We start from the raw sequence: 14,345 nt of genomic DNA, 5'->3' as shown, positions 1-14,345 counted from the left end.
CACGAACATCTCCTTTTATGGTCAGGATGTGCTCTCCTGACTTAGCGCGCATACTCACAGAGACAGGAAGGAGGAATATATAAGTGATGGTTTGGCTTCTCCAGGTTGGGAGTCCTCCAGGTACTGCAGACCTAGTTAGTGATGCTCGCTTGTAATAAAGCAACTTTTTGTTCAGCCAAGAAGTTTCCGACGTCTCTTTTGATCCAGCCGCACTGCTGTGGGAGGAGGTTTGCAAAACCAGAAATACACTACAATAGTGTAATATATTTGTAAGGGTTATAATCTTTGTATAGCTGTTAAGTAGAGGCAACACGGACATCAGCGTGGATCTACGTTACCTTTATTTTTCAACTCACTTTCATAAACAACTTACGCAATGCACTTAACATGTTAGCAAATGCACCAAAACATCAATTCCGGTCTTTCAACAATCGCTAATTCTTGGGAATCAAGATATATATTCATATATTACATATAGCCTAATTTTTCGGCACTACTGACTAGGGATGTCCCGATCCAGGTTTTTGCACTTCCGATCTGATACCGATATTGTTTTTGCATTTCCGATCCGATACCGATACTGACCGATACCGATACTGACCGATACTGGCCTATCCGAGCATGTATTAAAGTTTAAAGTTATTTAGCCTACTTAGTTGTCAGAATCATGTTGAAAAGGGTTTTAGTACTCTTGATAACAACTAGCCAGCTGAATTAGGGGAGTTTGAATAATACACAATGGTTGGTAACAAGAAACTGACCTGTTTATTCAAGGATAAACGCAAAATAGACACAATTATACATGACAAACAGAAATGGCATCATTGAACTAGGGCTGGGCGATATGGCCTTTTTTTAATATTGCGATATTTTAAGGCCATATTGCGATACACGATATATATCTCGATATTTTGCCTTAGCCTTGAATGAACACTTGATGCATATAATCACAGCAGTATGATGATTCTATGTGTTTTGATTGATTGATTGAGACTTTTATTAGTAGGTTGCACAGTGAAGTACATATTCCGTACAATTGACCACTAAATGGTAACACCCCAATAAGTTTTTCAACTTGTTTAAGTCGGGGTCCACTTAAATTGATTCATGATACAGATATATACTATCAGATATATACTATCATCATAATACAGTCATCACACAAGATAATCACATTGAATTATTTACGTTATTTATAATCCGGGGTGTGGAGGGGGGCGCCGGATGTAAGTGTCAAAAAGACAGCCAAAAGAGTTTGATATGAGAATAAATCTAAAGTTAAAATATAGGGTAGAAATGCACCCATTTGCAGGAAATGTAGTCTTGATTTTCAAAATTTTCTTTCAAGGCTTGCATGTCTACATTAAAACATTCTTCTTCTTACTGCATTAATATATGCTACTTTTAAACTTTCATGCAGAGAAGGAAATCACAACTAAAAAAATCACTAATTTTTTTATACGGTGTTGATGCGGACATTTTTGCCATTTTGATGGTGTGGAGTCTGGACGTGTGGCACCGAATGGAGATAAGCGTCTCGACAGACGTCACAATATTTGAACAATGATGACGAAAACTGTTGTCTCTGTCGTGTCCGTGTGTCGAAAATTGTTATGCGCTTATTTTTTTATTTGATTTTGTGCGTGGCATAGATTTGCCGTGCGCAGAGGACGCTTGATCAGGCTGCTGGGAGAGGACGTATACGTATGTGGCGTATGACGTGACAGTATGTGACGTGTGTAAGAAGGTGCGCTCGCTGTCTGTGAGAGGGAGACACAGGAAAGAGTGAGAAGAGCCTGTCGTGTAATGCCAGCAGCTAAAAGCAACTGCGTGAGAATTGTGGATGTGTTGAAGGTGTGCTGGAAAATGCGGAACGGAAATTACGGAGCAGCAGAAAAGTGGAATGTATTATTTAAATAGGTGCGTTGGAAATCACGGACCGGAGTTTTTTTTAAAACTGGATCTGGATCGGCATTTTCCCATGCCTTGCCGATACGCAATTTTTGGCAAATATCGGCAGCCGATCCGATCCAAATATCGGATCGGGACATCCCTACTACTGACTAGTGATGCACTGGAAATTTGGTCGCTGAAAAAAGACGTTGCTCATCGAAACCTGATATTGTGATGAAGTATTTACAAAACCTAAAACCAGTGAAGTTGGCACGTGGTGTAAATGGTAAATAAAAACAGAATTTGCAAATCCTTTTCAACCTATATTCAATTGAATAGACTGCAAAAACAAGATATTTAACGTTCGAACTGGTAAACGTTGTTATTTTTTGCAAATATTAGCTCATTTGGAATTTGATGCCTGCAACCTGTTTCCAAAAAGCTGGCATCAAGTGGCAAAAAACGACTGATAAAGTTGAGGAATGCTCATCCAACACTTATTTGGAACATCCCACAGGGTGAACAGGCTAATTGGGAACAGGTGGGTGCCATGATTGGGTATAAAAGCAGCTTCCATGAAATGCTCAGTCACTCACAAACAAGAATGGGGGCGAGGGTCACCACTTTGTGAACAAATGCATGGGCAAATTGTCGAACAGTTTAAGAACAACATTTCTCAACCAGCTATTGCAAGGAATTTAGGGATTTCACCATCTACGGTCCGTAATATCATCAAAAGGTTCAAGGAATTTGGAGAAATCACTGCACGTAAGCGCCGAGGCCCATGACCTTCGATCCCTTAGGCAGTACTGCGTCATTAAGCTACATTAGTGTGTAAAGGATATCACCACATTGACTCAGGAACACGTCAGAAAACCACTGTCAGTAGCTACAGTTTGTCGCTACATCTGTAAGTGCAAGTTAAAACTCTACCATGCATAGCCAAAGCCATTTATCAACAACACCCAGGTGTGCAGATCATTATAGGAGCCTTGCATCACAAACTTTTGAGAGATATAAACCTACAATGTCTTTAATGACTTGGGTGGTGAAAATTTTATCAGGTGTCCTGAAATGTTTACCGTAATTATCTGTGACTGGTCATGTTTACTGTTTTTTTGCAGATGTGCAACAGGGGAAGCCTGGCATGAAGTGATGCTAGCAAGTATGTATGGAAAGAAATGTGACCCCAAGTCAGATTATCTTCCCGGAGAGGAGTTTACCTGTGGAGCCAACTTTGCTGTCATTTACTTCATCAGTTTCTACATGCTCTGTGCCTTTCTGGTAAGAACAAGTATACAATATATTCATTTTATCTACAGCTTTGTAAAGATTCTCACTCACATAATAGTGATACCAACTGAGGTTTGTTTTTTTTACTATATTGGGTTAACTGTATTTGATTATTCTTTTTATTCCTATTTTTATTTGTTAATATACTGGACAAATTCATTTAACTCTCACTTAGCTAAGTTTATTTTGCTTAAAATATGGCTAGACGAATTAATAACTAATAAACTGGCTAGATAATATAGATAGATAATTTAATATGTACATATAATATGTAAATATTACATATATGTTACATTGTATATTGCTACTATGGTACATTTTTAGTCTACTTAATGCCTGCATTATTCTTTCCATCCTTACCCTTTCCATCCTTTGTAACTGAGCTAATGTGTGGAACAATTTTCCTTGTGGCTCAATAAAGTTTGTCTAAGTCCAAGTCTGGACCCTTAGCCTTAATTACCATACTGACCTGAATACAAGACAACCCCTCTATTATTTCTACACATTTTCGGTACTTTTTTGTGTGTTTATTTGTTAGTAAATATTAATTGTTTAACAAATGTAATTTAATCATTTAATAAATTTTTTTAATTTAACATTTAACAATGAGCTAATTATTAAGACTTTGCATCATGCAGTTGCAATTCTAAGACATTAGATGGCAGTGGTGTATAGGCTAAGGTGTGTTGCCTGGTCATTTTTCTACCGCGTGTCCCTGTACGGGGCCGCAGAAAATGGTCTTAAATTGAATGTGGCAGATTTGTCTTTTGTTGCACCTTACAAAGTGTTTCTACTGTACGTATTGTACCGATTACACACCTGCTGTTTGATTGTAACTCAAATCTTAGTTGTCGTATTTATTACCACATTTGGAGGTGTTGAAATCGCCATGTAAAATCGCTAATGCTAATCAGTAGCATGCACTGGATATAGAGAAGCCAGTGTGATTAGCATCAAGCTACCGCATTTTGGAAAACTGGAGCCTTACTTCACGTTTGAGGGTTTTTGTTTTTTTGGCAGGCATACTTGCTTAGTTGTGTGTTTATTTGTTAGTAATTATTAAATGTTTAACGATAAAATCTAATTTTTTATTTAACATTTAACAATGAGCTAAAATCCACCCATCCATTTTCTACCGCTTGTCCCTGTTGGGGTTGCAGAAAATGCTCTAAAATGGAATGTGGCAGTTTTGTGTTTTGTTGCACCTTACAAAGTGTTTCCACTGTAAGTATTGTACCTATTACACACCTGCTGTACCTATTACACACCTGCTGTTTGATTGTCGTATTCATTACCACATTTGGAGGTGTTGAAATCGCCATGTAAAATCGCTAATGCTAATCAATAGCATGCACTGTATATAGAGAAGCCATTGTAATTAGCATCAAGCTACCGCATTTTGGAAAAGTGGAGCCTTACTTCACGTTTGAGTTTTTTTTTTTTTTTGTCAGGCATACTTGCTTAGTTGTGTGTTTATTTGTTAGTAAATATTAATTGTTTAACGATAAAATAAAATTTTCATTTTAACATTTAACAATGAGCTAATTATTAAGACTTTGCATGCAGTTGCAATTCTAAGACGTTAGATGGCAGTAGTGTATAGGCTAATAATGTGTGTTGCCTGGACAGAAATCCACCCATCCATTTTCTACCGCTTGTCCCTGTCAGGGTCGCAAAAAATGGTCTTAAATTTAATGTGGCAGTTTTGTCTTTTGTTGCACCTTACAAAGTGTTTCTACAGTACGTATTGTACCGATTACACACCTGCTGTTTGATTGTAACGCAAATCTTAGTTGTCGTATTCATTACCACATTTGGAGGTGTTGAAATCGCCATGTAAAATCGCTAATGCTAATCAATAGCATGCACTGGATCTAGAGAAGCCAGTGTAATTAGCATCAAGCTACCGCATTTTGGAAAACTGGACCCTTACTTCACGTTTGAGGGTTTTTTTTATTTTTTGTCAGGCATACTTGCTTAGTTGTGTGTTTATTTGTTAGTGATTATTAATTGTTTAACAATAAAATCTAATTTTAAATTTAACATTTAACAATGAGCTAATTTTCAAGACTTTGCATGCAGTTGCAATTCTAAGACGTTAGATGGCAGTAGTGTATAGGCTAAGGTGTGTTGCCTGGCCAGAAATCCACCCATCCATTTTCTACCGCTTGTCCCTGTTGGGGTCGCAGAAAATGGTCTAAAATGGAATGTGGCAGTTTTGTGTTTTGTTGCACCTTACAAAGTGTTTCCACTGTAAGTATTGTACCTATTACACACCTGCTGTTTGATTGTAACGCAAATCTTAATTGTCGTATTCATTACCACATTTGGAGGTGTTGAAATCGCCATGTAAAATAGCTAATGCTAATCAGTAGCATGCACTGTATATAGAGAAGCCAGTGTAATTAGCATCAAGCTACCGCATTTTGGAAAAATGGAGCCTTACTTCACGTTTGAGGGTTTTTGTTTTTTTTGTCGGGCATACTTGCTTAGTTGTGTGTTTATTTGTTAGTAAATATTAATTGTTTAACGATAAAATAAAATTTTCATTTTAACATTTAACAATGAGCTAGTTATTAAGACTTTGCATGCAGTTGCAATTCTATGACGTTAGATGGCAGTAGTGTATAGGCTAATAATGTGTGTTGCCTGGACAGAAATCCACCCATCCATTTTCTACCGCTTGTCCCTGTTGGGGTCGCAGAAAATGCTCTAAAATGGAATGTGGCAGTTTTGTGTTTTGTTGCACCTTACAAAGTGTTTCCACTGTAAGTATTGTACCCATTACACACCTGCTGTTTGATTGTAACGCAAATCTTAGTTGTCGTATTCATTACCACATTTGGAGGTGTTGAAATCGCCATGTAAAATCGCTAATGCTAATCAGTAGCATGCACTGTATCCAGAGAAGCTAGTGTAATTAGCATCAAGCTACCACATTTTGGTAAAGTGGAGCCTTACTTCACGTTTGAGGGTTTTTTGTTTTTTTTGTCAGGCATACTTGCTTAGTTGTGTGTTTATTTGTTAGTGATTATTAATTGTTTAACAATAAAATCTAATTTTTAATTTAACATTTAACAATGAGCTAATTTTCAAGACTTTGCATGCAGTTGCAATTCTAAGATGTTAGATGGCAGTAGTGTATAGGCTAAGGTGTGTTGCCTGGCCAGAAATCCACCCATCCATTTTCTACCGCTTGTCCCTGTTGGGGTCGCAGAAAATGGTCTAAAATGGAATGTGGCAGTTTTGTGTTTTGTTGCACCTTACAAAGTGTTTCCACTGTAAGTATTGTACCTATTACACACCTGCTGTTTGATTGTAACGCAAATCTTAATTGTCGTATTCATTACCACATTTGGAGGTGTTGAAATCGCCATGTAAAATCGCTAATGCTAATCAGTAGCATGCATTGTATATAGAGAAGCCAGTGTAATTAGCATCAAGCTACCGCATTTTGGAAAAGTGGAGCCTTACTTCACGTTTGAGTTTGTTTTTGTTTTTTTTGTCAGGCATACTTGCTTAGTTGTGTGTTTATTTGTTAGTAAATATTAATTGTTTAACGATAAAAATCTATTTTTTTATTTAACATTTAACAATGAGCTAATTATTAAGACTCTGCATGCAGTTGCAATTCTAAGACGTTAGATGGCAGTAGTGTATAGGCTAAGCTGTGTTGCCTGGCCAGAAATCCACCCATCCATTTTCTACCGCTTGTCCCTGTCGGGTTTCGCAAAAAATGGTCTTAAATTGAATGTGGCAGATTTGTCTTTTGTTGCACTTTACAAAGTGTTTCTACTGTAAGTACCGTATTTTCCGGAGTATAAGTCGCATCTGCCGAAAATGCATAATAAAGAAGGAAAAAAACATATATAAACCGCACTGGAGCCCGGCCAAACTATGAAAAAAACTGCGACTTATAGTCCGAAAAATACGGTATTGTACCCATTACACACCTGCTGTTTGATTGTAACTCAAATCTTAGTTGTCGTATTTATTACCACATTTGGAGGTGTTGAAATCGCCATGTAAAATCGCTAATGCTAATCAGTAGCATGCACTGGATCTAGAGAAGCCAGTGTAATTAGCATCAAGTTACCGCATTTTGGAAAAATGGAGCCTTACTTCACGTTTGAGGGTTTTTGTTTTTTTTGTCAGGCATACTTGCTTAGTTGTGTGTTTATTTGTTAGTAATTTTTAATTGTTTAATGATGAAATCTATTTTTTTTATTTAACATTTAACAATGAGCTAATTATTAAGACTTTGCATGTAGTTGCAATTCTAAGATGTTAGATGGCAGTAGTGTATAGGCTAATGTGTGTTGCCTGGCCAGAAATCCACCCATCCATTTTCTACCGCTTGTCCCTGTCGGGGTCGCAGAAAATGGTCTTAAATTTAATGTGGCAGATTTGTCTTTTGTTGCACCTTACAAAGTGTTTCCACTGTAAGTATTGTACCTATTACACACCTGCTGTTTGATTGTAACGCAAATCTTAATTGTCGTATTCATTACCACATTTGGAGGTGTTGAAATCGCCATGTAAAATCGCTAATGCTAATCAGTAGCATGCATTGTATATAGAGAAGCCAGTGTAATTAGCATCAAGCTACCGCATTTTGGAAAAGTGGAGCCTTACTTCACGTTTGAGTTTGTTTTTGTTTTTTTTGTCAGGCATACTTGCTTAGTTGTGTGTTTATTTGTTAGTAAATATTAATTGTTTAACGATAAAAATCTATTTTTTTATTTAACATTTAACAATGAGCTAATTATTAAGACTCTGCATGCAGTTGCAATTCTAAGACGTTAGATGGCAGTAGTGTATAGGCTAAGCTGTGTTGCCTGGCCAGAAATCCACCCATCCATTTTCTACCGCTTGTCCCTGTCGGGTTTCGCAAAAAATGGTCTTAAATTGAATGTGGCAGATTTGTCTTTTGTTGCACTTTACAAAGTGTTTCTACTGTAAGTACCGTATTTTCCGGAGTATAAGTCGCATCTGCCGAAAATGCATAATAAAGAAGGAAAAAAACATATATAAACCGCACTGGAGCCCGGCCAAACTATGAAAAAAACTGCGACTTATAGTCCGAAAAATACGGTATTGTACCCATTACACACCTGCTGTTTGATTGTAACTCAAATCTTAGTTGTCGTATTTATTACCACATTTGGAGGTGTTGAAATCGCCATGTAAAATCGCTAATGCTAATCAGTAGCATGCACTGGATCTAGAGAAGCCAGTGTAATTAGCATCAAGTTACCGCATTTTGGAAAAATGGAGCCTTACTTCACGTTTGAGGGTTTTTGTTTTTTTTGTCAGGCATACTTGCTTAGTTGTGTGTTTATTTGTTAGTAATTTTTAATTGTTTAATGATGAAATCTATTTTTTTTATTTAACATTTAACAATGAGCTAATTATTAAGACTTTGCATGTAGTTGCAATTCTAAGATGTTAGATGGCAGTAGTGTATAGGCTAATGTGTGTTGCCTGGCCAGAAATCCACCCATCCATTTTCTACCGCTTGTCCCTGTCGGGGTCGCAGAAAATGGTCTTAAATTTAATGTGGCAGATTTGTCTTTTGTTGCACCTTACAAAGTGTTTCCACTGTAAGTATTGTACCTATTACACACCTGCTGTTTGATTGTAACGCAAATCTTAATTGTCGTATTCATTACCACATTTGGAGGTGTTGAAATCGCCATGTAAAATCGCTAATGCTAATCAGTAGCATGCACTGTATATAGAGAAGCCAGTGTAATTAGCATCAAGCTACCGCATTTTGGAAAAGTGGAGCCTTACTTCACGTTTGAGTTTTTTTTTTTTTTTTTTGTCAGGCATACTTGCTTAGTTGTGTGTTTATTTGTTAGTGATTATTAATTGTTTAACAATAAAATCTAATTTTTAATTTAACATTTAACAATGAGCTAATTTTCAAGACTTTGCATGCAGTTGCAATTCTAAGACGTTAGATGGCAGTAGTGTATAGGCTAAGGTGTGTTGCCTGGCCAGAAATCCACCCATCCATTTTCTACCGCTTGTCCCTGTTGGGGTCGCAGAAAATGCTCTAAAATGGAATGTGGCAGTTTTGTGTTTTGTTGCACCTTACAAAGTGTTTCCACTGTACGTATTGTACCGATTACACACCTGCTGTTTGATTGTAACTCAAATCTTAGTTGTCGTATTTATTACCACATTTGGAGGTGTTGAAATCGCCATGTAAAATCGCTAATGCTAATCAGTAGCATGCACTGGATATAGAGAAGCCAGTGTGATTAGCATCAAGCTACCGCATTTTGGAAAACTCGAGCCTTACTTCACGTTTGAGGGTTTTTTTTATTTTTTGTCAGGCATACTTGCTTAGTTGTGTGTTTATTTGTTAGTGATTATTAATTGTTTAACAATAAAATCTAATTTTTAATTTAACATTTAACAATGAGCTAATTTTCAAGACTTTGCATGCAGTTGCAATTCTAAGACGTTAGATGGCAGTAGTGTATAGGCTAAGGTGTGTTGCCTGGCCAGAAATCCACCCATCCATTTTCTACCGCTTGTCCCTGTCAGGGTCGCAAAAAATGGTCTTAAATTTAGTGTGACAGTTTTGTCTTTTGTTGCACCTTACAAAGTGTTTCCACTGTAAGTATTGTACCCATTACACACCTGCTGTTTGATTGTAACTCAAATCTTAGTTGTCGTATTTATTACCACATTTGGAGGTGTTGAAATCGCCATGTAAAATCGCTAATGCTAATCAGTAGCATGCACTGTATCCAGAGAAGCCAATGTAATTAGCATCAAGCTACCACATTTTGGAAAAGTGGAGCCTTACTTCACGTTTGAGGGTTTTTTTTTTTTTTTGTCAGGCATACTTGCTTAGTTGTGTGTTTATTTGTTAGTAATTTTTAATTGTTTAACGATAAAATCTATTTTTTTTATTTAACATTTAACAATGAGCTAATTATTAAGACTCTGCCTGCAGTTGCAATTCTAAGACGTTAGATGGCAGTAGTGTATAGGCTAAGGTGTGTTGCCTGGCCAGAAATCCACCCATCCATTTTCTACCGCTTGTCCCTGTTGGGGTCGCAGAAAATGCTCTAAAATGGAATGTGGCAGTTTTGTGTTTTGTTGCACCTTACAAAGTGTTTCCACTGTAAGTATTGTACCCATTACACACCTGCTGTTTGATTGTAAAGCAAATCTTAGTTGTCGTATTCATTACCACATTTGGAGGTGTTTAAATTGCCATGTAAAATCGCTAATGCTAATCAGTAGCATGCACTCTATATAGAGAAGCCAGTGTAATTAGCATCAAGCTACCGCATTTTGGAAAATTGGAGCCTTAGGGGTTTTTTTGTTTTTTGTCAGGCATACTTGCTTAGTTGGTATGGAAAATTGCAACATTACCTAACGGCAGTTTGGTTGAGTCTGCTCTAAGTGCTGCTTGAGTGCTTGTTTTCCCGCCAAGTGCTTGAGCCAGTGTTCAGTATGCAAAGACTCAAAGTTACCGAAATACGGTAGTTTGATTTCACATGGATCGATACCCAGTCGTATCGACATAATTCGGTCGGTACCTATAAAAGTGTAGAATTCGGTACCCGTCCCTACTTTGTCAGCCGAGTTGAATATGTTGGTTATTTTTTGTATTCTGCCATTTTTACTGCAAAGATTTGACAAATAACTTTTGAATTCAAATTTGGCTTCTCACCAATGTGCGCCTCTCTGTAATGACGTCAAAGGGCATGGAGAAATTACAAAGATATACAGTGTAGGTGTTCCATGGATATGCGCACTGGTTTGCATGTATGAACACAAAACCCAAAAGCAGTGAAGTTGGCACGTTGTGTAAATGGTAAATACAAACAGAATACTTATATATTTCAACTTTTATTCAATTGAATAGACTGCAAAGACAAGATATTTAATGTTCGAACTGAGAAACGTCATTTGTTTTGCAAATAATCATTAACTTATAATTTAATGGCTGCAACCTGCTGCCCTCTGGGAAGCGCTACAGGTGCATTAAAACCAAAAAAAACAGGCTAAAGAACAGCTTCTTCCCCAGGGCCATAACCATCCTGAACGGACTGCCCCATTGTCCCTCATAACTGCCTTCTCTTCGGTGCAATAACCCATTCCACCAACCACCCTGTTTTTGTTTTGTTTTTTTCATGTATATATTCATTTCACACCATATTCATTGCACTTCTACATTTTTTATATATTTGCACATTGGTTTTTTTTTTGTTTTTTTCTAGCATGCACACATCGCACTGTATGGAATGGCGTCAATCTCGTTACCTTGCGTAATGACAATAAAGCTGATTCTGATTCTGATTCTGACATTGCAAAAAAGTTGTCACAGAGGCATTTTTACCACTGTGTTACATGGCCTTTCCTTTTAACAACACTCAGTAAACATTTGGGAACTGAGGAGACACATTCTTGAAGCTTTTCAGGTGGAATTATTTCCAATTCTTGCTTGATGTACATATTAAGTTGTTCAACAGTCCGTGGTCTTTGTTGTGATATTTTAGGCTTCATAATGCGCCACACATTTTCAATGGGAGACCGGTCTGGACTACAGGCAGGCCAGTCTAGTACCCGTACTGTTTTACTACGAAGCCACGCTGTTTTAACTCGTGCAGAATGTGGCTTGGCATTATCTTGCTGAAATAAGCAGGGGCGTCCATTAAAAACACGTTGCTTGGATGGCAACATATGTGGCTCCACCCTGCAAAAAGTCAGTGTTCAAAAACAAGAAAAAAAATACAAAAATGAGGGGTATTTTACTTGAACTAAGGAAAATTATCTGCCAATAGAACAAGAAAATTTGGCTTGTCAAGTAAAACTAGCTAACCTAAATTAACCCAAAAATACCTTAAAATAAGTATATTCTCACTAATAACAAGTGCACTTTTCTTGATAGAAAAAAAAAAAAAGAGACCTTTTTGCTAAATATGTTGAAAAATATTCTAAAATTAGTAAATGCTAGTGCCATTACATTTCTTGAAACCAGCAAACTTATACTAAAAAATTATTTATTGTTCTTAATGGGAAGGCAACAAGGCAACCGCTTGTTACTCTCGGGGTCTACGAGCCGCTCAGGCAAATCATATTGTCTAAAAATGCATTTTTCCATGGATAACATGACATCATCGCGCCAAGTGCGTGCTCTTTCAGTCAATTAGTGCGCGAGTAATATATATCTATATCTATATATTTAGATATATATATATATATATATATATATATATACAGTATATATATATATATGTGTGTGTATATATATATATATATATATATATATATATATATATATATATATATATATATATATATATATATATATATATATATATATATATAAACATATATATACAGCCAAGCCCCCAGCCAAATTTTTCTTTATTGTAATTTTGAAGAATTTACCTGAGTACTACTATATGAGTACGTATTTTCTCTTGTTTCATTGAAAATAGAACAGCAAAGTCCATTTGGCTGTCATCTGTCATCTGAGACACATTTGTGTCAAAGTCATGATTATTTTGTCCATGCTTGAAATAAGAAATTATTACTTTAAAAAAGTAATTTTATACTTGTGAGTGTTGATGACACAGCTTTGCAACACTTGATATTCTAGTTTCAAGCATGTTTTACTCAATATAGGTCATCAAATCTCAGCAACAAGCTGTAATATCTTACTGAGATCATCTAGGACCAAAAACCTTAAAACAAGTAAAACACTCTAACATAAAATCTGCTTAGTGAGAAGAATTATCTTATCAGACAGAAAATAAGCAAATATCACCCTTATTTGAGATATTTCATCTTACTTAGATTTCACTTTTTGCAGTGCAAAACCTGTATGTACCTTCCAGCATTATTGGTGCCTTCACAGATGTGTGTTCAAAACTACGGCAAGTAGTAATGTCCAAAAATCATAACAGAGACGAAGCAGATGAACGAAGAAGAGACAAGGCGACGACGAGTAAGAAGAAGAAGTACGCTAGCGAGTTCCAAAACGATTGGAAAAAATAATTTCAGTACCCGCACTCTTTTACTACAAAGCCACGCTGTTGCAGCACGTACATAGTGTGGCTTGGCATTGTCTTGCTGAAATAAGCAGGGGCGTCCATGATAAAGATGTTGCTTGGATGGCAACAAATGTTCCTCCAAAACCTGTATGTACCTTTCAGCATTAATGGCACCTTCACATATGTGTAAGTTACCCATGCCTTGTGCACTAATACACCCCCATACCATCACAGATGCTGGCTTATACACTTTGCGCCTAGAACAATCCGGATGGTTCTTTTCCTCTTTGGTCCACGACACGACACAACGTCCACAGTTTCCAAAAACAATTTAAAATGAAAAATCATTGTATTCTGTTTTTATTTACGATTTACACAGCGTGACAACTTCACTGGTTTTGGGTTTTGTATTTTATTACCCAAAAATATATGGATAGCATTTTAACAAAGCGACACTATGTTAGAATTGGGCATTTTTGGGATGAGAGGTGCCTTTTCAGACTGTTTTGAGGGGTGAAAAAAACATCTTGTATTCGGGTCAATACAGCACATGTTATAGGCAATATAAGTATATCAGTACCTACTCAGTGGCCTAGTGGTTAGAGTGTCCGCCCTGAGATCGGTAGGTTGTGGGTTCAAACCCCGGCCGAGTCATACCAAAGACTATAAAAATGGGACCCATTACCTCCCTGCTTGGCACTCAGTATCAAGGGTTGGAATTGGGGGTTAAATCACCAAAAATGATTCCCGGGCGCGGCCACCGCTGCTGCCCACTGCTCCCCTCACCTCCCAGGGGGTGATCAAGGGTGATGGGTCAAATGCAGAGAATAATTTCGCCACACCTAGTGTGTGTGTGACAATCATTGGTACTTTAACTTTAACTTTAACACACACAGATATACGCAAATATTATTCAGACAACAGAACTATCACCTAAATGACTTTAACGACTATATTTCTCCGATTACCAACAGATTATCAACTTGTTTGTGGCTGTTATTATGGACAACTTTGACTATTTGACACGGGATTGGTCCATTCTTGGCCCTCAGCACTTGGATGAGTTCAAGAAAATCTGGGCAGAATACGACCCTGAAGCCACGTACGTATCTGTGAGGAATGTGACTTCAT

General features: G+C 37.1%; 1 protein-coding gene across 1 annotated transcript in view; it reads left to right on the top strand.

Moving 5' to 3' along the window:
- LOC133571037 (dihydropyridine-sensitive L-type skeletal muscle calcium channel subunit alpha-1-like) overlaps nt 1–14,345 on the top strand; it is a 202,645-nt gene that overhangs the window by 153,490 nt on the left and 34,810 nt on the right. The window contains exons 34-35 of the mRNA XM_061924015.1: nt 3,018–3,177; nt 14,189–14,316. Coding sequence (XP_061779999.1) covers nt 3,018–3,177; nt 14,189–14,316 — 288 coding nt within the window. The remainder of the gene's footprint in view (nt 1–3,017; nt 3,178–14,188; nt 14,317–14,345) is intronic.

Source organism: Nerophis lumbriciformis, linkage group LG28, assembly GCF_033978685.3.
Source record: "Nerophis lumbriciformis linkage group LG28, RoL_Nlum_v2.1, whole genome shotgun sequence".
Taxonomy (NCBI): domain Eukaryota; kingdom Metazoa; phylum Chordata; class Actinopteri; order Syngnathiformes; family Syngnathidae; genus Nerophis; species Nerophis lumbriciformis.
Note: the sequence above shows the minus strand (reverse complement) of the source record. Positions and strands in the feature narration are given on the sequence as shown.